The 24,879-nt window shown below is 52.9% G+C and overlaps 1 protein-coding gene across 1 annotated transcript; it reads left to right on the top strand.

The window, feature by feature from the left end:
- Positions 1-7,348: 7,348 nt before the first annotated feature.
- LOC102853404 (chaperone activity of bc1 complex-like, mitochondrial-like) lies at positions 7,349-24,674 on the top strand. The gene is made up of 11 exons (XM_006897748.1): positions 7,349-7,397; positions 15,690-15,764; positions 18,237-18,359; positions 19,889-19,974; positions 20,921-21,002; positions 21,100-21,193; positions 21,336-21,477; positions 21,722-21,829; positions 22,556-22,621; positions 22,934-23,020; positions 24,373-24,674. The coding sequence occupies exons 3-11, from the start codon at positions 18,344-18,346 to the stop codon at positions 24,658-24,660; spliced, it is 969 nt and encodes a 322-aa protein (XP_006897810.1). The 5' UTR covers positions 7,349-7,397; positions 15,690-15,764; positions 18,237-18,343; the 3' UTR covers positions 24,661-24,674.
- The last annotated feature ends 205 nt before the right edge of the window (positions 24,675-24,879 follow it).

Genomic DNA, 24,879 nt, shown 5'->3' with positions numbered 1-24,879 from the left:
ACCATTTCCAGAAGCTTGAGTGTGGTTTGGTAGGATTTCTCGATAGGTAAACTGATGGCTCTGGCAGGGACGTGGGGGTGACGATGGAAGGGGCAAGGCTGGAGGAATAGTGGCTAGTGTGGATGCTTGTGGCCCAACGGGGGGAGAAGCACAGGGCTGGGAGGAAGTGTTACAGGCAGTCCTTAGGACGAAAATCTGACAGCGGGGGTGACGGTGCAGAGGTCAGTTTGGGACATGTTGAACTTGAGATGCCCGTGGGACCCTGAGATGATGGGCCCATGGCAGATGGCCGAGTTAAGGGCTTTTGGTCAGGAAAGGCTTTTCTGTGAGTGTTGCCTGCCAGGTTCTTTCTCGCTCTCTCACACACACCCACCCCCTCACTCCCACCCCACCCCCCCAACCCAGGTTCATACACACCTGCACACCCACATGTTATTTCTCTTTGACACACACGCGCGCACACACAGACACACACTCTCCGCCCACCCCCCGCCCCAAGCAAGCAGTTGGGGTTCTTTGGAGCTTGCTTTTCTATTGCCCACTTTTGCGCCGTGTTTATGGCTAGTGTTCCGTTTGTCCATCCTGACTGTTGTGTCCACCCATTGTGTTGAAGGTCTCCTCATTTCTGCTGGGCTGCTCCTTTCCCAGACATGATACCCTTCTCTAGCAATTGATCTTTCTTGATGATGCCTTAGAAGTAATAGAGTTGAAATCTCACTCTCCTCACTCTTCCTGTGGAACATTCTGGCTGTATTTCTTCTAAGGCTTATTATTCTCTTTTCAGTCTCCATAATACTCACTATTCTTTGACCTCTGTAGTTCAGTCACATCAGTTCTTCTGTCTTAATTTTTTCATTATTCAACCTATGTTGTTGTTTTTGTTATGTGTCACTAAGCCATCTACAACTCAGCAACCATATGAACAGCGGCTCTGAAGCCTGCCCTGTCCTGAGCCAGTCTCACTGACTCTGACACACAGACTCCCATTGCTTCAGTTACTGAGTGAATCCAACTCATCTGAGGTCTTCCTCTCCTGCGCTCTCTCTCCACCCTTCCGAGCATGATGTCCTTTCTAAGGACTGATCCCTCCTGGCAACATGCTCAAAATGTGTTAGACGGAGCTTCAAAATCTTAGCCTCCAAGGAACAGCTTGGTCTCATCCTTTCCAAGACAAACCTATTTGTTGTCTTGGCAGTCCATGGTATGTTCAGGACTCTTCTCCAGCATGACTCAAAGGCATCAATTCTTCTTTTGTCATCCTTGGTCATTGTCCAGCTTTCTAATGCATAACATTAGATGTGATGACCATGGCCTGGATCAGGCACACCTTAGTCTTCAGACTGACATTGTTACTCTTCTGCACTCTGGACAGGTCCCTAAGAACACTTTTCTAGTACAAATTGTCTATTTCCTGACTGCTGGTGCCTTGAGAGTTGATTTGTAGAACCAAGCGAATTGAAATTGTTAACTTCCATCTTTTCTTCATCTGCCATGGTGCTGACAGCTATCTTTGTTTTCTTGATGCTGCGCTCAAATCCATATTGAATGCTTCAGTTCTTGACCTTCTGCAACAAATGCTTCAATTCCTTCTCAGCTTTGACAAGCAAAGTTTTGTCATCTACATAATGCAGGTTGTTGATGAGTCTTCCTCCCGTCCTGATGCCACATTCCTCCTCAATAAAGTCCAACATTTTCATGTTTATGAGGCAGTCACAAAAGAGACTGGCTTGAATTCAATTACCCTTGGTACCTAGTGAGAGAGCTCTGATAGTCTAGTGGACAGAGGCTCTAAATCACATGGTAAGGGCTTTCCCATCTTTCTCCATCAGAATAAGTTCAAACTGGCCGCCTTTGGGTTAGCAGCGTTAACTCCTTACCCACTGTGTTAATTTAAGAAAATCAGGTCTTGCTTTCCATTGAGTGGGAGTGTGCATACATTTCTGTGCTGTTATTTCAGTGAATGTGGCTGCTTCTCTGAGGAGCTGACCCATCTTGCCTATGGACCTGGATGGCCCCCTCGTTGGGTGGACCCTGAAGCGTTTCTGAGTTGTCTGGGTGCCTGAGACCTGGAGCCATGTAGGTGGAAAGGAAGGCAGGTCTTGTAAAACCTTGTAATGGTTTTAGATTTTGCCATTTTGAAAAGGTAACTGTTTTGACAGTGGGAGAACAAAGCCCTGGTGGGATAGTTGTTAGACATCAGCTGCTAACAGAAAATTCCATGGTTTGAACCCCTTAGCAGGCGAAAGGGGAGAGATATTCATAGCCTTTGCAATCCTGTGGGACCGCTATACTCTGCCCTGCAGGCCTGCTGTCCCTTGGAGTAGATGCCCATGGGATTGACTTGGTTTATCTTCCTCTGTCGTAGTTCTGAATTGGGTTTGACAGCACGTGGTATGATGTGAGATGCTGGGGTCGGGGTGTGGCTTTATCTGGATTGTATTTAGAGGTGAGTGGAGAGAGGAGGAGGCCTTTCCCAGGGTCCCTGGGCAGTGGTGAGCAGGACTGCCCTGTGGCCACCAGCAAGGGTCCACCCTGACTGATGCGCTCAGAGCCTCTGGTATCTCCCTCACCAGCGTCTAGAGGATGTTGTGAGTGCTTCATTCCCTCATCCCTGGGGATGTGACTGAAGTGTGACTGCAATGTGGTGCATGTGGGAGGTGGGCTGGGTGGGGAGCAGCTGCCTCTGGGCTCAGCTGACTCCATCTCCTTCCAGGCCTGCTCCACAATCTCTCCCTTGTTTATTACCGTGAAGTTCAGGAGCCTGGAGCAGACCCAGGCTGTGAAATGGCACCAAGGGACAGGCCAGCCTGGGCCGACCACCACTCCTCCCCCTGCCCTTCTCTATGGTGTGTCCTTCAAGGATACCATCACTTTCCAGAACCTTCCTTGTCTTCCAAGGATATGCCTACCTTGCAGAACCTTCCTTGCCTTTCAAGGATACGTTCACCTTCCAGAACCTTCCTTGTCTTCCAAGGATACGCTTACCTTCCAGAACCTTCCTTTTCTTTCATGGATATGCTCACCTTCCAGAACCTTCCTTGTCTTTCAAGGATACGCTCACCTTCCAGAACCTTCTTTGATTCCCACTGGAGGGTGGGTAGTCTGTTTGTGTCTGAGCGGTACCTGTCACTGAAGAGGTGCCTTTGAGTTGATGGCCACCACCATGAGAGGAGCCGCTGGCCAGGGCTGGGTGGGACCTTGCACCCACCACTTGAGTTGAGAGACCTTGACCTGTTAGTGCAGCTTTCCCGCTTTGATTCCCTGACTTGCAAAGTGGGATGGTAATAACCACATTGGGGTGTTGGGTTTGTTTTTTTTTTATCTGCAGATTAGGAGAGAGTTGATGGATGAGGTCTGTCCTGTGTCACACCTTCAGAGAACGTGGCGTTCCAAGGGGGCCTGGGACGGGGGGCTCAGCTTCTGTGCAGTGGCAAGTTTCTTTAACTATCAATGCAATTTCATTTTTTTCTCTTAAAGGAAAAAATATTTGCCCCACTGGCTTTGGCCCGTGTCCAGGAATCCCTGGTTTGGACTGGGGCTGGTCCCCTGGAAAGGACAGGGGGATGTCCCTAGGTTCTGGGGAAGGCCCCTGTTAGTGCCCCTCTGTGAGTGTTCTGTCTCTGTGCATCTGCTAGTGAATGTGTTTGGAAAGTGAACCCTCAGTGGTTCTGAGGTGGTCTTCTTCTCTCTGCTGCCCCATGGCCTGACTCTGGGGTGGACCGGGTCTTCTGAATCTCCACACATCTGTGCTGTTTCCGTACCTGCCCTTCAGCACTATCTTATCCCTAAAATGCAACGTCAGATTCCGTTTCCCTGGACAGCTTCTCTGAGTTGCAGGGCCCCCATGAGGATTTGCGTCAGTCTCCACATGCTAGCAGACCTCATTGCTTATGTTGGTGGTTGCTATATTTTGAGCCTAAACTCTACTAATGGGCTGACCCATCCATAGCTGATCCTCCAGTGGGTTTTCAGAGGCAATTAATTGCACAAGAGATTGCCCATCTTTCTCTGTGGAGCAGCAGGTGTATTCAAACCACATGCCTCTGAGATTGCAGCACAGTGTCTTTCCACTAGGCGACCAGAGCTCCCTGAACTCTATTAAGAAATACATTTTCTAGTGGGACTCGGTAGGGAGGGAAGTTCACCCGAGTGCGTGTGCACACACACACGGACCCCCTCTCACCAGGTGTACAGTGCCAGCTCAGCAGCACCTGTATCACCATCTTTCCTTTTGCCGCTGTGCTCCAGCGTGTTGAGGTTGGCCCCCAAGTTCACCTTGATCCTGATCCCTTCCCCCTCTGTCTGCCTGGATCAGTGTGGGTCATGGGAAAACCCCCAGCAGCCTCCTGCCCAGCATCAGGGTGCAGCTCGAGTGTGACCTGTGGCACTCTCTTCCAGCCCTCAGAAGAGCCGCTATGTTGGGAGACGCTGTCATGGTGATGAGGGGCCTGGCCACGCTGGCCCAGGCCGCCCTGGAGACCCACCTACAACACCTGGGCCTCAGCGCGGAGCTCCTTACTGCAGCCAGGGCCCTGACGTCCACAGCCACGGAGCAGTTTGCCATGGTCTTCGGGCAGCTACGGGTAAGCGGGTCCCCCAGGCTGTGGAAGGAAAGGGAGGAGGGGTTTGTGAACTGGTGACAGGTGCAGTGGCCTGGGCCACAGAGCCTGCAAGCCAGTGTGGTGGGCTTTCTTACTTGGCCAGCAAGGGCCTCCTGAGCCATCCTGAGCATTTCATCTTTACTCCAGTGTGTGTCATGGAGCCAGAAGGGAATCCCTGGCGGGCCTAGTCCAGAACCTGTGTAGTTCAGATGAGGGGCTCCGTTGTGCTCTGCTTGTGCCCAGGCGGTAGCTGGTGTAGCCTTGGCACCAGTCCTCGGGTTTCTGGCCTCCGCACACCCCTCCAGTTCTCGGGATCACCTTATGAATTACTGTCCAGACAAGTTCCACATTTTTCCTCGCACTGAAGAAGTTTGGCACAGGTAGACCTGCAGGAGAGGTGACAGAAGGACTTGCTGAGGCAGGGCGAGGTCTCCATGGATGTCACTGCACGGTCACCAGTGACTTTCCTAACAGCTCGCAGGCATAAGTAGGAGCGTGCATGTCTGTCTGTCTGTCTCTTTGTGTACACTGTAAGTAGCTTTCCAGGGTGTTCTCTGCCTCCATCAAGAAAACAAAAATTCTCACCACTTGTCAATGACTTTCTTACTTGTCTCCATAATCAGCACCCTTGGTACCAGCAGTCGGGAGATCAGGAGATTACTTGCATTGAGAAAGTATGCAGTCAAGGACCTTTCCCAATTACTGAGTTTGATTACTGAGTAATGAATGATGTGAGTTTGAGGACTAAGGTGTGCCTAATCCAGGCAATGGTCTTTTCAGTCACTTGTTATGCATCTGAGAGCTGTACAATAAATAAGAATGACAGAAGAACTGATACCTTTGAGTGGTGGTGTTGGAAAAGAGTACTGAATGTACTATGGAATGCTGAAAGATAATGTCTTGAAGAAAGTACAGCCACAGTGGTCTTTGGAGGCAAAGGTGACAAAACTTCATCTCTTATACTTTGGCGTGTTGTTAGGAACGTTAGAGAGGGGCGTGCTTGGAAGGTGGAGGGTCAGCCAAAAAGAGGAAGACCCTCAGCTAGACAGATTGACACAGTGACTGCAGCAGTGGGCTCAAGTGTGTCAGAGATGGTGAGGACGGCACAGGACAGGACAGAGTTCATAGGGTCATTCAGAGTCGTATGTGACCCCACGGCACCCAGCAACAACAAATGCCTCCTCACACATCCTGCGTTTGTACTGTAGTTGCTGAACCCTATGGACAAAGTTAGCACATTCCTTAAAGCTGTGACAACGTCACACTCTCAGGCCCCTGCTCAGGCCCAGGGGTAGAATTCCTAGCCCCCCCTCCTCAGCATGGGACCACGTTCTGAGGGTCCACTGCAAAGATAAATTAACTTTGATTCTGCATATGTGCTTTTACCTTCTGGAAGTCTTCACATTTATGATCTCATCCGAGCCTCTGCCCTGTCCAAAGTGGGGGCACGCCTCGCTGCTTGCTTCTCTCCATTTCCCAGATGAGGAAATAGACTACAAACAGTTGTTAAGGAGCCATCTCAATCTCTGTCTGTCCCTTTGTCCCCTTGGGTAGGCTATGGCCCTGGCTGCCTCGCTTGGGAACTTTTCTAATGGGGAGCCATTCCCTTACTCTTTTTCTAAAAAAATTTCTTTTCTTTTGATTTCTTTTTGGATTTCCATTCATTGTTGTACACTTTCCTCCCTTCCCACCCCTCCCCCAAGTTCAATTTTTTCTTTGACAAGTGAAAAAAAAATCTTTCATTGTTACAAAATTCTCACCCCTCAGTACACCACACTATGCAGTTTTCATTCTAGACTCTTCTCATGACAATAATACCTAATCATATATTCATTGGGGCTTGCAAGGGTCCCCCGCCCCTGAGAGTGAGTGTGTGCATAGAAAATTCGCAGTTCCCACTGGCTGTGTGGGGTGTGGGGTTCTCTCGTTACAGGCCCCACTGTCTGTGTGGGTCCTCTCAGTGCAGACCTCGCTGGCTGTGTGGGATCCTGTCATTGTAGACCTCGCTGGCTGTGTGGGATCCTGTCATTGTAGACCTTGCTGGCTGTGTGGGGTCTGCTCTGAGACCTCATAGCACAGTTTGGTATCTGGTCTCCTTGCTCCTGGTCCAAGGACAGCACTGAGCAAGCTCTGTGAGGGCTGAGAGAGTTGGGGGATGGCAAGGGGATGGCCCCTCTCTCCTCTGAGTGCTGTGTTCCTTCCCTGCAGGGTCAGGATAAACATGAAGAGGCTTTTGCTGAGAGTTTTGACGATCCAGAGTCAGAGTTCCACTTCTCAGGCTCGCAAGTGGAAGGAGACCCAGCTGCCACCTCTGACCTTCACCAGCCCCATGAGGGCCCCGCTCTGGCCTACGTGGCCAGTGGGCCATTCAGCCAAGCTGGGCTCCCAGGCCAGGCCTCCTCCCCTCTGGGCAGGGTGAACGGGAAGTTGTTTGCAGACCGCTGGGACCTGTTTTCTGCCTCGGGCATCCAGCGGAGGTTCTTCCATCAGGACCAGGCTCCTGTGGGGGGCCTCACAGCAGAGGACATTGAAAAGGCCCGGCAGGCCAAGGCTCGCCCAGAGGGCAAGGCCCACAAGCAGGTGGTGAGTCCGGGCGCCCAGGGGGCTGTGTCAGGTATGTGGGTGGGATGTGGAGGCCCTCCCAAGAGGGCGTACTGTGAGGAGGGCCTGCTGTATTTGGAGTGTGCAGTGCCCTGTTTACCTGTCTCACACAGTCTTTTTCCCTCCAGCTCAGTGAACGAGCTCGGGAGCGAAAGGTGCCGGTCACGAGGATTGGACGCCTGGCCAACTTTGGAGGTAATGTGCCCTGCACCACCTGTCCTGCCTGGCTGAGGGGGCGGTGGTCACCCTAAGTGACCTGGTAGAGATGGGAGGAGCATTCGGAGCAGGCAGTGCGGGCTGCCCCTGCACAAGCTGGAGAGGGGTGGACTGGATTTCCCCGACGATGGGACTGGAGAAGGAGCAGCCAGAGTGCTTCTTGGAGGCAAAGATAACCTTGAGTCTTTTCCACCTGAATTTAAAAACTATTTCAAGAACAGAACCGATGTATTAAACACTGATGTTCAAAGAGCAGATGAGCTGTGAGATGACATTAGGATATCATCCAAGAAGAAAACAAAAGGTCATTAGAAAGACTGAGAAAAAGAAAGACCAAAATAGATGTCAGAAGAGACTGAAAATTGCACTAAAACATGGAGAGGCCAAAAGAAAGGGAAGAAATGCTGAGATAAAAGGGGTGAAAGTTTGAAAGTTTCAAAGGGCAGTTCATGAAGACAAAACAAAGTGTTACAGTGAAATGGGCAAAGAGCTGAAATTAGAAATTCAAATGGGAAGAACTATCAAAAAGATAGTTCTCAAATGGAAAGAACTGAAAAACAAATTCAAGCCTCAAGTTTCAATACTGAAGGATTCTGTGGGCACAGTCTTGAATGATACAGGATGCATCAAAAGGTGATGGAAGGAATATAGGAGTCAATGCACCAAAAGGAATTGTTTGACACTAAACCATTTCAGGAAGTAGTATGTGACCAAGGACCAGCAGTAATAAAAGAAGTAGTTCAAACTGCACTGAAGGCATTGGCAAAAATTAAGACCCCAAGAGTTGATGGAATACCAATTGACATGTTTCTTCAACAAACAGATGCAATTCAAGCTGAATTCAGAAGAAGCCACAGCATGAGTGAGAGAGTTGCTGATGTCAGATGGGTGTTGGCTGAAAGGAGAGAATACTTGAAGAATATTTGTTTGTGTTTTATTGATTATATAGAGACATTTGACTGCATGAATCAGAACAAATTATGGCTAACCTTGGAAAGAATGGGAATCCCAGAACACTTAATTGTGTTCATGTGAAACCTATAGATGGATCAAGAAGCAGTTACCTTAAACAGATTAAGGGGACAGTACATGGCTTAAAATCAGGAAAGATATGTGTCAGGGTTGTATTCATTTTCCATGCCTGTGCCTACTCAGTCTGTATACTGAGCAAATAGAGCAGCTGGACAATATGAAGAATGTGGTATCAGGGTTGGAGGAAGAATCATCAATAACCTGTGTTGTGCAGATGACACAACCTTGCATGCTGAGTGAAGATTTTGAAGGACTTTGTGTAGAAGATTAAAGACTATAATCTTCAATACAGATTATATCTCAATATCAACAAAAGAAAATCTCACCGGTAGACCACTAGCTAGCCTCTTGATAGATGGGGAAAAGATTGACGCCAAGGTTTTCACTTTACTGGAATCCACAATCAATAGCCCTTGTATCAGCAATAGCTCTGAATTCAGCTTGAATTTCTGGCAGTTCCCTTGTCAATGTACTGTTTTAACTGTTTTGAGATAGTCTTGAGCAGATTTTACACATGTGATATTAATGATATTGTTCAATAATTTCTCTCTCCAGGACACACATCACTTATTTGGGCTCCACTATCACTGTAGATTTGAGAGCAGTGTTTTAATGGCCTCTCATGTACCTTAGCCTTGGCACTTTGCTTTGTTTATTGACTATTATTTGGATTAATGTTTTAAAAAAATTTTCTTAATGTTCCTTTTAAATGCATTAAAATGTATCTTATCTGCATAAAATGCATTAAAAATGTATACACATTAATGATAGCTTCTCTTCTCTCTGCTGTGACTCTGAGGACAGGAGAAAGCTTTGTCTTACATCTGTCTTTCTCTCCGGCTACCGTTTAGTTCCTAAATAGAGGAAGACTGTCCACCAGGTGAACTGACACGGTGACTGCCACAATGGGCTCTGCTGTCAGGAAGTGTGAGGATGGCACAAGATAGGTCAGGGTTCAGGTCTGTTGTTGATAGGGCCACTCTGAGCCATACTGAGCAGCGTCTAACAGCTACAGCAACGACTCCTGCCTCCACACTGAGGTCCATCACAGAGCCCTGTCCTGGGAGGCTTAGCATGACTGACCTCTTTCTGAATGGGTGTGATTCTCCGGAGATCTTTGGGGGATGAGGGCGGAAAGCGTTAATGATCTATGTGGGAAAGTCCTTGGGGTGGCCGTCCAGATGGTGAAGTAGGATTTGTTAGAATTCCCATAAAGTCCTGGGGAAGCAGGCCCCTCTCATACCTTTTTAGGTGGCAGGAGAAGGATCAGAAACTGAAGTGAGAGATTAGAGCAATGTGTGCAGAGTATGCAGGCGCTTCAGGAGCCTGGACGAAGCCTTCGCTCAGCGTGGAAGGTGGAGGGTGGAGCCGGGAGAGGGTTGTCGATGTGGGCTGAGGAGATACCTGGGTCCCCGTGGGTGCTCTGTGCCTCCTGAGAAGCTGTTGACAGCTGGCCCATGCTGGGAACCATCCTTGGGTTTCTGTGTGCGTGAGCTTGGCTCATAGTTGTTGACTCTGAACTGTACACACTGTTGCCCGAAAAGTTGGCAGCCAATGTTTGAGGCTGAGAGGTGCCAGGGCAGGAGCAGGGAGAAGCCAGCTTAGAAAAGAACGTGCTGTTCCTACCCTAGAGGTGAGCTCTGGGCACCACGCTTCCCCTCGCCAGGCAGTGACCCTCCCGTGAGCATGAAGTGTCAAGTGCATTTAGTTCAGTGGGTCCAGATTTTTAAAAAAAAAAACCCCACCCAAAATAAATAGAGCAGACCTGACTAGGAAAGGTCAGAATCAATCTCATAGACCCATAGAAGGCACAGCATGCTTTGCAGAAATACTTTTGTTTCAGAGATGAAAAAATTGTGTATTTGCATCCCCGTCATGAAAATGTAAAATAGATGATGTGCTGATGGATCACTGTCCCACTGTTTAATACTGCTTTGTGTTCCCAGAAAACACTTCCAGCCTTTCTCTTTGCTCTTCTCGTGGGTAGGAGATGTTGGAGACTCAGGCACAGAGATTTTAGCATTTATCACACATTGGGAATATGAGGGGAAGGCTTGGGCTACATGTTAGGGAGGGCGGGCTTGTGTGGGGGCCGTGTTGAGGGGTCTGGAGTAGGAGTTCCTCTGTGTGGGGGTGGAATCGGGCTTTTCAGGTTGGGTAATGGATTTTGACACTTAGCCTCATGTGACTGTAAGTGTGACGCTGTGGCTGTTATGCTATGGGTAAAGTGAACTAGAGATAGCAGGATTTGTAAAAAAAGGTCAGATACTAGATTTAAGGCCAGAGTTCAGTAGCCTATAGACAGACAAAAGAACAAACATATAACAGCTTGGAAAAAGTGCAGCCAGTGTGCTCCATGGAGGCAAAGATGGCGAAGCTTTGTCTCCCATATGTTGGACATGTTGCTAGGACAGGCTCTTCTTTGGAAAAGGGACATCATGCTTGGAAAGATGGAGGCTCAGCGAAAAACAGGAAGACCCACAACAAGAGGGATTGATACACTGACTGCAGCAATGGGCTCGCGTGTGTCAGAGATAATGAGGACAGCACAGGACAAGACAGGGGTCAGGTCAGTTGGCCATAGCATCGCTGAGTTGTACGGCACCTGGCAACAACAGTATCTGAGTTCTAATGCCAGCCCTGCTTCCCATGTGACCTCGGGCCCTATTTTAGTTTTCTTTCTGTAAAATAAAGGTTTGTCATGAATTCAGTGGAAAGGTGGTGATAAATCTCCATGTGTACACTTGGATAGTATGTGTTCTGGCACTTTCGGGTATAGCCATGGGGTCTCTCTCAGTTAGATCACGTTTGATACTCATGTTGATATTTTAAGATTTCTTTTCTTTGTCTGTTCTGTCAGCTACTAAATTATTATTAGATTCAACTGAATCAACCCTGTGAAAAACAAATAGAAACTTTGCCCTTGCCTCAAGCTTTACCAGAAAGGGGGTCCAGGGCCTAGGCCACTTGTCTTCCAGGGGTCACCATGCAAGCATGATGCTTCTGGGTGGAGGGGGCCTCTGGGCCTGGCCCTTCCTTGTCCTCAAGGTTCTTGGGGGCAGGAGCATTTGGCGGGCAGGGGAGGCAGCCTCTCCTCTGAGCAGGGGCGCTTTGGGCTGAGGTTAGGGTTCCAGGCTGGGCCTTCCTTTTAGTGGCCACCTCTGCAGGCCGAGCACTGGGCTGACCCTTTGGGAGCATGTAGGGACACAGAAGGAGTCTGAGGCCTCCCTGGTGTGTGTCCTTTGGTGATTTGTTTAATGGCAAGTCCTTGGTTACTAGCATGCCTGGAAGTGGTCAGAAAAGGATTTGACAGAGCACTGTGGATGGACAGCCCTGTAATAGATAAGGGGAGTTCAGCTGAGGTGTTGACGGATCTGGAATGAGGATTCATTCCTTGTGTTCCCGCCTGCTCTGTGCTGCCCCCAAGGGCCAGGCTGGCCAACCTGCAACCACTCTACCACTCTTTACAGGTTTGCCTCTGAACTTGACCTGAGCAGAGGAAACATAAATACAGAGGGACACTGATGTAGGTCACGGTAGTGTGAAGGTCTCTTATCAATCTTGCAAAATCGAAGTGTGCTGGTTAGGGTGGTGGGGGCAGGCGGCAGCGAGTTAATGTGTAATCGGAGGCCCTGGCTCCCGGCTCTGTGCTCAGAACTGGGGATGGGGCTAGTTTGGGTCAGAAGGGGAACAAAACCATTCTCCCCATTCCATATCCAGCGCTCCAGGTCCCTGTGCTGGACACCTTCTCCCCAGGCCACCCAGATGCCTTCCAGGTGTGCTTCCACCTTAGGGCCCTTTGCACAAGACAGTGGTGGCTTCCCACAGGACCAGGGCTGCCGTAAACTGGCACTGAGCTGCACAGGCATCACCAGCCTGGTGGGGCTGCCCAGCATTTGAAATGTGATTCTTCCAGGTGAGAAGCCCCGGAAGTGTAAAATCCACATCTGGCCGCATAGTGGTTAAACTCCTGACGGCTGACCCAGAGGTCGGTTGTTTTGAGCCCAGGGGCTGCTCCCTGGGAGAAGTCTGTGGTGATCTGCCTACCGGGACACCTTGTGGGCAGCCCTCCTCGGCCCTGTTGTGCCCCTGTGAATCAGAATCAGCTTGACAGCTGTGGGTTGGGGAGATATCAGAATCGTCACTGAATTTTATGTCGGTTACGTACTGACATAATATTTTAGATATTCTATGTTAACTGATATTATTAAAATTAATTCCATCTGCTTCTTCCTTTCATAATGGGACTACTAGATGTTTTAAATAACTCACGTGGCTTGCGTTCTGTTGGACAGCACTGGTGCAACAATTTGAGTAAGAGGGACAGCTCTGGTGGCTTAATGGTAAGGAATTGTGCTGCTGGTGCAAAGGTCTGTGGTTTGAATCCACCAGATGCTCCGCTTGAGGAAGAGTGGCCGTATCCTTCCGTGTGATTTACAGCCTCAGCTGGAGGGTCAGTTGTGGGTAGGTTCCAACTCGACGGCACACAACAGCAACAACAGCATCAGCAGACATTTCTCTGAGCTGCTTCTCACTCAGCCCTGCTGTCAGCACATTACCTTATTGGTCCAGGAGGCAGGAACTGCTGTTAAACACAGTGGCCTAATGGTGGGTAGGATGTATTGCGAAAAACATTTTTTTAAAAATGGAACTAATCTTTTAAAATTCTGTTAGTATTTTTCTGATTTAAAAGCAGTGCCTAGTTGTTGGAGAAACGTGGACACTGCAAAAGCATGTGAATACTATGGGTTTGCTCGCCTGTCCTGTGAGTGAGCCCCTCCTCCGCCCAGGTGCTGCTCTAGGCCAGCGGGGTGTCACCACACTGGAGGAGGGTGGTGACAGTGAATTTGAATCGAAGCCCAAAGTCAGAATCAGCCTCAGAGATGAAGGAGAAAGGAAATATGTATTGCATGCAAGGGAAAGGGTCCAACCTTGGGTTGCTGCTTGAAGGCTCAGCTGAGGGCCTTTTGTTCCCTTCCTAGGGTCTTTGCTGGCCTTGGGGCCGGCGGCCTGCCTGCCTTCTCACTTACCTAGTGCTGCTCTGACAGAAATGCCACAAGTGCTAGGTCTCATATGGACAAATACTGCATAAGACCTTTATTGTAAAAATAGAAGGTAAACTAGTAAGATGTGGATAAAAGTCCAGAGAGGAAGGAGGGGAGCTGGAGAGCTGAGGGTGCGGAGCAAGGGAAATCACAAGATCACTGAGTTTGGTGAGCAGAGGGAGTGGTTGAAGGAATTAGGAGAGATCCAGAGGGGGCCTCAAAAGGTGAGCTGATAGTGGGCGTAGTTCAGTGGTGACTGGTCTTCTAAAACACAGTGCAAAAAAAAAAAAAAATTAAAAAAAACCACAGTGCATCAGAATGGTTGCATCAGACACAGTGTGAATGAAGGAATGTGTGAAACAGTGCATATGAATGAAACACAGTGCATACAGATTTTGCATGCAAAGCAATATAAGATAGAAACCCTGTATAGCCTTAAAGACAAACGACAAGTGCATCAAATGGGTGCCTTGAGCAAGCACCAGGATTTTGTCCCAGCTCGGGAAGCTGTGCATGTGCTCTCTCCTTGGCCCTCTGCGTCCTGCACAACTCCATGTGTCTCCCCTGGCCCAGAGGTTGCGCTCTGCTCCAGGATCTCCTTTTTTGATGCTAGTTGTGCCCTCAGTGGGATGGGTGACATGGTGTGGCAACCTCACAGGGACGGTGCTGTTCAGAGGGGCACTGCAAGTCATCGTTGACTCAATGACACCTAACAACGAGAGGGTAGCACCCCTTTTCTGGCCACTTCTCTCTTCTGTCTTGTAAGATAAAAGGGGATGCAGACTGTACCCCGCAGAAACACCCCTAACATCTGATCAGGATTGTGACCTGAATAAAGGCACTGAATCCCTCCTGAACCTCTGTACAACTCACCCATCCTTGTATCATCACGTAACATGACACGACGTTGATGACGTTGTTGTGGGTGCCGTGGAGTTGAGTTTGACCCATAGCGACCCTGTGAACAATACATCTGAATCCCGCCCTGTCCTGCGCCATCCCCACGTCCCTTGCACACCACGTCCACTGCAGCACTCACCATGTCAGTCCATCTGGTTGAGGGTCTTCCTCTCTTGTCAGCGTCCCTCACCTTTCCAAGCATGATGATGCTCTTCAAAGAATAGCCTCTCCTAGCAACATGCCCAGAGTATGTGAGACAAAGCTTCACTCTGCTTACCTCCAGTGAGCATTCTGGCTGCACCTTCTCCAGTGCATGTCTGTTCTCTCAGCAGTCTATGGGATGTTCAGCACCCATCTCAAGCACCACAGCTCAAATGTATCGGTTCTTCTGTCATTCTTTTTCACTGTTCAGCTCTCAGATGCTGAGCATGGTACATTAACATCATATCACGTTCCATCATTACATAATTGAACTGCTGAGTATTGTGGTCCAGCCAAGTTGACACAAGTTGATGTACTTTGGGGACACAGTTCAGTCCATGACAGTGCTTGTCTGCTAAGTTTTTCAGGTAAACCTCTGCTCAGGGGGTGCCTGGGGAAGCAGTGAGCGTGTGGGAATCAGAAAACAGCCCTTGGGCTTTCCTGCTTGGGGCTGGTGACCCCTCTCAGCTGTAGGCTGCTCCTGACCTCTTGTCTGTTTTGACCTTCTGGATAGTGGAGGTCCTCAAACAGATGAGGTGGTCTGGTCAGAAGATTCCAGAAGGGAGGGGAGGCAAGGCCCAAGCTTGCCCAGCATCAGCTCTGTCAGATTCGGGTGCAGTGGTGAGGGGGGTCCATCCCTCCCACGTGAGACCTGCAGCCATGGGTTTGGACCAGGGACACCTGGTCTTTTGCTGAATTCTCTTTGCCATCCCCTCCCACCACCTGTTTGGTGGTGGATGCCATTAGTGTCTGGGAATGAAACCAGAGCCTTCTGGAGGCTCTTTGCCAAGACTCTGGCGTGGGTGGGCCTACTCAAGGTTGGATCCCTGCATCCTGATGTCGGGGTGCCCTCGGCCTGTGGATGTCCCCGATCCCATGTCCAGCAGTGCTGGATCCCTGCTGACGAGTAGTGTGACTATGAGATGGTGGGGACAGAGGATACTTTTGCAGGAAGAGCCCGACTTGGGCAAATCTCCTTTATCTTCTGGTCACGTGCGTGTCTGGGAGAGCTTGTTGGTGGGCAGAAGCTGATATCTGTCTGGGGGAACACCATCATTGCCCAGCACTGAACACCTTTGTCAATTTGTTGCAGGTCTGGCTGTTGGCCTGGGTTTTGGGGCACTGGCTGAAGTCGCCAAGAAGAGCCTTCGCCCTGAGGATCCCTCAGGTGAGCAGGGCCCTGGACTTGGAGGGGTGAGTGGTCAGGAATAGGGGTGCCCTGGGGATCTTTCAGGTGTGTGGGACCCTGAGCTTGGAGGAGATGGTGCTCAGAAATGGGGGGCCCTGGACTTGGAGGTGTGAGTGCTTAGGACTAGGGGTGCCCTGGGGATCCCTCAGGTCAGGGGGGCCCTGGACTCAGAGGGGATAGGTGCTCAGGAGTGGGCAGGGATGGCCCTGAACTTGGAGGGGTGAGTGCTTAGGAATAGGGATTCCCTGGGGATCCCTCAGGTGAGGGGGCCCTGGACCCGGAGGAGTGGGTGCTCAGGGTGGGTGCTCTCGGTCCTCCTGTGCTCACGGCGTGAGTGGCCAGCTCCATGCTGACTCTTGTCGCCATGCCTGCCTACACCCCAGACAGGCAGTGTTGTGGGTGTGACACCCTTGGCAGGACAGGAAGGTGACCCTTGGGCTAAGCACACAGCTACTGCCTAGAGGTCAGAAGTTTGAGTCTCCTAGAGACCCTGGGAGTCAGATGCTGAAAACCGTAGGCCACGGTCCTGCTCTGACACTCTTGGGGCCAGGCGGACTAAGCAGCTGGGTTCCGGTGCAGCCAGTGTGTTGGTCAGGCCCGACCGCTGTCCCCTCCTGGCCCGCTCTGCGTGCTGCATCCTCACCTCAGGTTGATGTTTGACCGCTAAGCTCACCTCCGTCCTGGCCCTACTTCCCCAGAGCCTCCCATGGTATGGCTGGGCCAGTGCCTGGGCCCATGTGGCTGTGGTGAAGGGCACCCAGGCCTAAGGAGGACTAAAACCAGTGGGGGTTCCCCTGGAGCAGTGAAGAGGTCAGCCTTGCCCTGTGGAGCTCCTGATATACTGGTGAAGTGAGCTGGGGCTCATTCTGGCAGGTCACACTGCCCCACTAACCTGGGAGTGTCCCTGGGAGCGTCCCTGGGAGCAGGTCTGTGTCCTGCATACGTGGCCGCCAGACAGGCCTCCTCCCTCAGAAGCCACCCCGCAGGCCCTTCTGGTGGGAAGGGTGCTTGCTGTTCCCAGCCCTCAGGCTGTCGTTGGAGGCTGTGGCTGGGGACGGTTTGGTATAGGTAGTGGGGTGCTGAGATCATATGGTAATAGAGCCTTGGGTTCTCTGGAGAGCCAGGCTGCCAGCATTCTCCCCCCCCCCCCAAGCCGGTTTTACTCTGTCCCAAGGAGGGAAGAGGGCAGCTTGATTCCAGGGTTACAGCTGGTGTCCTTTGTCAGGGATAGAGGTGACCAGATTCCTGGGACAGAATTGGGAGCCAGGGGTCTCTGTGCTTGGCTAGGGTGGGCCCTGGAGTCCCTTAAACTGTAGGACACTGTCAAGAGAAGCTGTCTAGAGTTGGCTCTTGCCCCTGTCCCCAGGCCTTTCTGGCCCCTTTGGCTGTCCTCAGAACCAGCTGTGCCCTGTGTGGGACCCTCTGCCTCCAACATGTGGGGCTAGCCAGCTTTGGGGAGGAGTCTCAAAACCACACCATCCTGGCCCCGGCCAGCCTTTCTCCAGACAACACTGCCCACATGCCTGCCGCACTGGGAGGACTCTTGGATCTGGCACGCTGGGCCAGGAGAGCCTCAGGGGGCTTAATGTGGAGGTGGAGGGGGTGTTTCGCTGGCCGGGCCTTCCTGGATTTGGAGCAGAGCAGCCATCCTAGTCCCCCACGGGCCTTCCACTCGGGTCACTCCCCACTCATGCCCTCCCTTGGACGTGGGGTACCCACAGTTAGAGTTGAGCTGGACAAGGGCCTCTGGGCAGAGGATAATAGAGGGGTCCATCTGCTGCCCTTGACCCATTTCGTAGCACTCACTGCTATGCTGACCCCAGGTGACAAATTTACACTACCGGGGTGCAGGTGACCTTTGTCCAGTACACTGGTGGGGAGGGGGCCAGGAAAGAACTGCCAGGGTGCCCTCCCCATCTGGGGCCCTGTGGATTAGGTCATTCCCCTTCTCTGCTAGAGTGGACCCTCCCACCCCACCCTAGGTGCGGTCCCTGTGGATGGGAGAGCTCTGGGTAGGGGAGGGTGCAGGCATGACTCCCTGAGGGCGTCCTGCACAGCATTGGCCTGGGCTCGTGTAGGTCAGGGAGTCACACACTCCTGGGGGACACAGGCTTGCTCAGCCTCTGTTGACAGACTGAGTCCTGGTCTGCTACTGCCCCCTTCTGACTGGACACAGGCACAGCTGGCAGCAGGGAGCAGGGCTGGAGCAGGCCCCTGACCCCACAGCTGGCACCCGTGGTCCCTCCTGGCACTGTGAGCAATGGACACTGGGCGGTGGGGGGTGCTGACTCTATGGCTGCCAGAGTGAGGGGTTTGGTGTGCCATGTAGGTCCTCATCTGTAAAGGCGTCTGTGGGGCCTCTGCTCCATCCACAGAGGTTGGGGGTGCTCGGGAAAGAGCAGAGACCCCAGAGGGACAAGTGGTGTGATAATCCCTCCCTCCCCTACACAGGAAAGAAGGCCATACTGGACTCCAGCCCCTTCCTGTCAGAGGCCAATGCAGAACGCATCGTGCGGACGCTCTGCAAGGTCCGTGGGGCGGCGCTCAAGCTGGGCCAGATGCTGAGCATCCAGGGTGAGTGGGGGCTGCGTGAGGTGCAGGGGCTTCTTTGCGGGGCAAGGTGAGGAGGGTGCTGCCCTGGGGGGCTTCTCTCTGGGGTGGAGTACAGGGCCTCCTCTGGGGGGGTTAGATACACAATGAAAGTAGAATACAGGGGCTGCTGGGGTGTGTGTGTGTGTGTATGTGTGTGTGAAAGAGAGAGAGAGAGTGTGTAAGTAAAGGAATTCTCATGGCTTGAGGTGGAGCCTGGGGTGCACAAGGAGCTGGTGAGGGGACCCCCTCACTGTACAGCAGAGAGCACAGCCATACAAGGGCAGGACTCAGTGGAGGAGGGCTTGAAGCTTGGCTGGCCACATGGTGAGGGTGGAAAGGGGTTCTATCTGATCGGACACCCTGGGTGATGCACATAGTTAGCTGTGTTTGCCTAACTAACCAAAAGTTTGGAGGGTCATGTCCTTCAACATGAGGCCCCTGAAAAGCAAGGCCTGGGAATCTTCTTGTGAGAACAAGTTGTTGAAGGCTGGGAGCAGCCCTCTCTGACACCGGGGGCTGCGTGACACAGCTGGCATTTGTGTTTAGAGGTTCAGTCAAGAATGAGATAGGACGTGCATGGAGGGTTATGCTGCTAACAACGAGGATATTTGCAAATGGAGCAGAAAGTTTTAATAAGCTGGGAAGTGCTGCCAGAGGGTGCACACGCCAGCTGCTCCCGCTCAGTCTGCCGCACATGTGGGAAGTGCGGAAGGAGGACGGGCTGGTGCACACCTTGTTGGCCACGCTTTGTGGTTGTGTACTGCTGGCCAGAGCCGACCCTCCAGCAGGCCTTCAGACACAGTGAAACACACGAGGAGATTGCCCACCTGTCTTCTGTGTTGCCGCTGGCGGATTCTGGCTGTGTGCCTTTGGGATTAACAAATGTCGTCTTAGCCCTGGGCCACTAGAGCTTCCTCGTTCACGCTGGGGTCAGGTTATGAGTAACCAGTATTTTACTAGATTTTTTTTTAATTTCCAAATTGAAAAAATTCTAAGTTTATTGTCCACGTCATTGCATAAATTTAGAAGTTATACATTATTTCTAAAAATTGTCAGCCTTCTCGGCTCACCAGTGTTTCAGTTCCCCAGTGGGGCTGTATGGTCAGGGAGTGACCAACTTTCAGGACCCCCAGTCACAGAGCTTTGTGGCATTATGTGGGGCTGTGGCTGGCTCCTGTCCAGGGGCTCTGCAGGGTGTGTGAGCTGGTGCTGTGTCCCCCCACCACTCCCCAGGCACAGTCCCACTGTCTTGCTGGGACTCTCAGTCCATAGCACTAGTAACATATTACTGAAGAGAGAAAACATTCCAGGTGCAGGGAGGGATTGTAGCCAGGCCACTGTTCCAGCTTGTCTTTGTCACCGGCTGTGTCTGCACGTCGCCTGCATGTCAGTGACAGGACCCTGCCCCAGGTGTTTGAGGACAGAGCATCAGAGAGGTTGGTGCTCTGCCCGTGGCCTACGCTCTCCCCCGAGCAGTTTGCCCTCACCCCTGCACTGACTTCTCCTTCCAGACGACGCCTTCATCAACCCCCATCTGGCCAAGATCTTTGAGCGTGTGAGGCAGAGTGCCGACTTCATGCCCCTGAAGCAGATGCTGGTGAGGGGGCCTGGCCCTGGGGCTTCTGGCCACCACCTTGGGTCTGAGTTCAGCTCCTTTCATGGCAGGGGATCCGGGTGGCCCATGGGAGTTGGGGTGGGCCCTGGGCTGCTGCTCTGGATGCCCCGTGTGCTGTGTTGGGCTCACATGCCCTCAATTGTCCCTCAGAAAACTCTGAACAATGACTTGGGCCCCAACTGGCGGGACCAGCTGGAGTACTTCGAGGAGCGGCCCTTTGCTGCAGCCTCCATTGGGCAGGTCCACCTGGCACGCATGAAGGGGGGCCGCGAGGTGGCCATGAAGATCCAGGTGGGCGTCTGGGGGGATGTGCCTGTGTGCATACATGGGCCGGTAGCCCAGCTGCCAAGTATGGTAGTGGTTCCTCAGGGGACATTTGTTGAATGACCCAAAGGCAGGCCTGAGCTGGAGGGATTTGGACCCTCCTGGGTCCTGGGTCTGAATTTCTGGGGGGGGGGGGTGTGGGCAAGGTCAGCCTGGGCGCCCTCCCTTCTCCCCCTGCCCTTCCGCTTCTCCTCTGCTTCCCCTTCCCCTCTGCTTCCCCTTCCCCCATGTGTCCTCTGCTGCTTTGGTGTGGGGGTGTGGAGATGGGGAGCTGGGAGAGGTGAGGTGGTGATGAGGCCAGGCTTTTAGATTTTGGGATGGAGGTGGTGGGGGCTGAGTCGGTGATGGGGCCTCTGCTCTTAGCTGTTCTCGTGTGGGGCTGCAGAGGTAAGGGGTAAACAGTGGGGATGGGGCTTGTCTCTTTGGCTCTGGGGTGGGGCTGTGGAGTTCAGGGGTGAGTTGATGATGGTCCTGGGCTCTTAGCTGCAGACGCCTCCAGAGGAGAGGGTCATGGGGTACAGGTGGGAGGCTGTTAGATTGTGGGGAATGGAACCCTAAGCCGAACCTCCCTGCCTGTGTGGGGTCACCTTTGCCTCCCCCACAGTACCCCGGCGTAGCCCAGAGCATCAACAGTGATGTGAACAACCTCATGGCCGTGTTGAACATGAGCAATGTGCTTCCTGAAGGTCTGTGCTTGCCTCTAGGCGAGTGCCTGGAGCTCGGTGGGGGGTGCTTGCCCTGGGGATGGGGCTCTCTGAGCTCTGAGTCCCCCTCCTGACACAGGCTTGTTCCCTGAGCACCTCATTGACGTGCTGCGGCGGGAGCTGGCCCTGGAGTGTGACTACCAGAGAGAGGCTGCCTGTGCCAAGAAGTTCAGGTTCGGCTGTGGGCACCATGCTTGTGGGTCTCTCTGCCTTGCCCTGGTCCCAGTAACTGTGATGGGGCTGGGTGGCACCTTGTGGCCCTTCCTGGGTGGGGGTGGGACTGTTGCCATGCCTGCGACCTCATGTCCCCACCAGAGAGCTGCTCAAAGACCACCCGTTCTTCTATGTGCCCGAGATCGTGGATGAGCTCTGCAGCCCCCACGTGCTGACCACTGAGCTGGTATCTGGCTTCCCACTGGACCAGGCTGAGGGGCTGAGCCAGGAGATTCGCAATGAGGTGAGTCTGGGCTGGGGGTGGGAGGTGGGTTCGCATGGGCAGCCCTTGCTGTAGTGTGATTGTCACCAGACAAGGCCTATATGTAGTCACCTGGCCCTGGAGGACACAGGGCGACTACCTTCTTCCCACTCCCGTGAGCGAATCAAAGTCCATGTTGTGATAGAAGTTGGGGTGCAGGGGTAGGAGACAGCAGTGGGGGCGGCTCTGCCTTAGACCATTTGTGACAAGGCCCTACCCTGTCCAGATCTGCCATAATATCCTGGTCCTGTGCTTGCGGGAGCTCTTCGAGTTCCACTTCATGCAGACAGACCCCAACTGGTCCAACTTCTTCTACGACCCGCAGCTTCACAAGGTTAGCTTCCGGTGGAGCCCCCAAAGGGCTCACATGGAACCCTGCCCCACCCCACCCCATCCCATATAGTCCCACCTCCATGGCCCCGCCCACCATGTCTAGCCCCTCCCCACCCAGCCTACTTCCACTCCACCCCATCCCATATAGTCCCACCTACATGGCCCCGCCCACCATGTCTAGTCCCCTCCCCACACTTCCTAGCTCCGCCCTATCCTGCCTAGACCTGCCCCACCCAGCCAAGCCTAAAGCCATTTAGCCCCACCCCATGTCGTTTATCTGCATAGCCCCGCCCACTCAGCATAGCACCTCCTCACCCCACCAGCCCCGCCCATCCTGCCTAGACACATCCTGTATAGTCTTACCTACCTAGATCTACTTGTCTAGCCTCTCCTCACCCCGCCCCCCTCCACTCCACCATATGCAGTCCCACCTACATAGCCACGACCACTCTATCTAGTCTCTCCTCGCCCTGCCTAGCCCCGCCCTACCCACCTGACCTGACCTCACCTTACACTACCTAACCACACTCATCTTGTCAAGCCCCACCCACCCCGCCTCAGCCCACCTGCCTAGCCCCTACCCACCCCAGCCCATCTCTTCACCAGGCTGTGAGCCCCTTGGCCAGTTCCTCCTCCCGGGAGAATCTGGGGTTCTCATGTTGCCGTAAGGGGATCATTCCATTCCTGTCAACTCTCCTAACCTTCTCCTGATGTCTCGTGCCTCCAGGTGGCTCTTCTGGACTTTGGGGCAACTCGGGAGTATGACAAAGCCTTCACTGACCTCTACATCCAGGTACCAGCAGAGTCTGGTCTGAGCCCAGTGTGTTTCCTGAGGCAGCATGGGTGCTGAGGGCATGAGGGAGGTTGGGAGTGTGGCCAGTGTGGCCCGTCTGCACAGATCCCCAGAAGGCCGCCAGGTCATCGTGGGCTAGGCACCGTGGATGGCCCGGCCTGGTGGAGGCGCAGGCCTGGGTCTCGGAGGGTGAACATTAGGAGAATGAAGAGTTCTGGTCACTGGCCTGTGGGAAAGCAGTGGGTGGTGTGGTCCAGGGACCCCAGAGCCTTTCTCTGAGCTGCCCTTCAGGTGCCCTGTGCTTCCACCTAGATCATCAGGGCTGCGGCAGACAGGGACCGGGAGAAGGTGTTGAAGAAGTCCATAGAGATGAAATTCCTGACTGGCTACGAAGTCAAGGTGGGTAGTGTGGCCCCAGGGCCCCTGTACTCAGGATTGAGGTGATGGGGATGCTGACCACAGAGCCTGGGGAATCGAAAGACTGTGACTGTGGAACCTGTGTATGGACAAATTCGCAGTGGGAGCCCAGGCCTGCCCTCTCTGTGGGCTCCTGCCTGGGGTACCCAGAAAGGGTGGGGTGCTGGGAGCACCAAGGGAAGGCATAGCTGGGGAGCTGGGGGATACCTGCCTTGGTGCTATTTACTCTTAGGCTGTGTGTTCTGGCTCAGCTCCATCCCTGCCACCCCCTTACTCAGCTCTCAGGATGTGTGTTACCTGGCTTAGCCCCAGCCCATGCCCTGTGAGGAGACGGGGAGACCTTGACAGCCCTTTAAATAAGGGGGGGCTGGTTCTGGCTCATCACCCAGATGCAGCACCTTCCTCTTCGGCAGCGGGGAAAAAAAGGTTAAAGCCCGGGTGGGCCACCTCGTCAGCAGTGAAGTTAGTGGCTCTGAGCTGTGCCCACAGCACCTGTAAAACAGCGAACTCTCCCCACGTCAAAAACCCTCAGTGAATAGCAGCCCCTTCACCCACCGCCTGATTGACATCCACTACTCGTCCCCTCTGGCACCTTGCCCCCTTCCTGAGTCTCCTCTCACTCCATTAGGCTTTAAGGTCACGCTATGATGACGTTTAGTCCTCAAATAGTGTCACCATGCACCCAGCTGATGGCAGAAGCCAGGCCCACTGACCACATGGGCCCCACAGACCACACCTGGTCCATCCCCCACACCTGGCCTATCCCTCACACCTGGTATAGACCACACCTGGCCTACCTCCCACACTAGCCTACCCCCCCACCTGGCTCATCCCCCCTACACCTGGTATAGACCACACCTGGCCCATCCTCTACACCTGGTATAGACCACACCTGGCCCATCCCTGCACACCTGGCCCATCTCCCCCCACTTGATTCATTCCCCCCACACCTGGCCCATGCTCACACTGTGCCTGAGTTTTCACCACTCCACACCCACTCCCTTTTGTTCACTTAGCCATTTACTCATTAGTCTTATTTTCGTGGTGTGGTTTGTGACGTGTTGCATGGCTAACCCTAAGATCAGCAGATAGAGCCCCCCAGTGGCTCCGTGGGAGTGAGATGGGTAGGCTTAGGACAGGAGGAGGGCGGCATGAATGTGTGGGCTGTTGGGAGTGAACGCCACTGCCTGAGCTTGGATTTACCATCATGGAATCTTTTAAACCACCCCTAAAAGCAAAATTGTCACTTACCTGGCACTTTTTACAACTCAGAGCTCACTTTTAGTGATCACATAGGCCCTTACACTTGCCCCGTTGTTCTCCTCACACTTCAGGCCATGGAGGACGCCCACCTGGACGCCATCCTCATCCTGGGGGAGGCCTTCGCCTCTGAGGAGCCCTTTGACTTTGGCACCCAGAGCACCACGGAGAAGATCCACAACCTGATCCCCGTCATGCTGAAGCACCGCCTGGTGCCCCCGCCCGAGGAGACCTACTCCCTGCACAGGAAGATGGGGGGCTCCTTCCTCATCTGCTCCAAGCTCAAGGCCTGCTTCCCCTGCAAAGCCATGTTCGAGGAGGCCTACAGCAACTACTGCAAGGGCCAGGCTGCGCAGCAGTAGCTGTGGGCCCCGCCGGCCCAGTCCCAGGGTGCCCTGGCCTCTCTGTCTGCTGCAGGAGGGAGGTGGGGGTATTCACGTGCCTTGAGACCCCTCGGAGCTGTGCAAGTTGGCGAAGAGGCTGCTGGTGACTTGATGGCTGGCGCTTCCGGTTTTCAAGAACGAGAATGAAATCCCAGTTTCTCTGTGATGAGATCCAGGCTGTCCCTGGTTCCTGATGGT

The sequence above is a fragment of the Elephantulus edwardii genome, unplaced genomic scaffold (genome assembly GCF_000299155.1).
Source record: "Elephantulus edwardii isolate Elephantulus edwardi_28Jun2011 unplaced genomic scaffold, EleEdw1.0 scaffold00214, whole genome shotgun sequence".
Lineage (NCBI taxonomy): Eukaryota > Metazoa > Chordata > Mammalia > Macroscelidea > Macroscelididae > Elephantulus > Elephantulus edwardii.
This window is presented reverse-complemented; position numbering and strand designations above follow the sequence as displayed.

Excerpts from the sequence above, each read along its gene's own strand:
- LOC102853404 (XM_006897748.1), top strand. Across the intron at positions 21,003-21,099 it reads GAGCAATGTGCTTCCTGAAG|GCTTGTTCCCTGAGCACCTC; the intron begins GTCTGTGCTTGC and ends CTCCTGACACAG. Across the intron at positions 22,622-22,933 it reads TCACTGACCTCTACATCCAG|ATCATCAGGGCTGCGGCAGA; the intron begins GTACCAGCAGAG and ends GCTTCCACCTAG.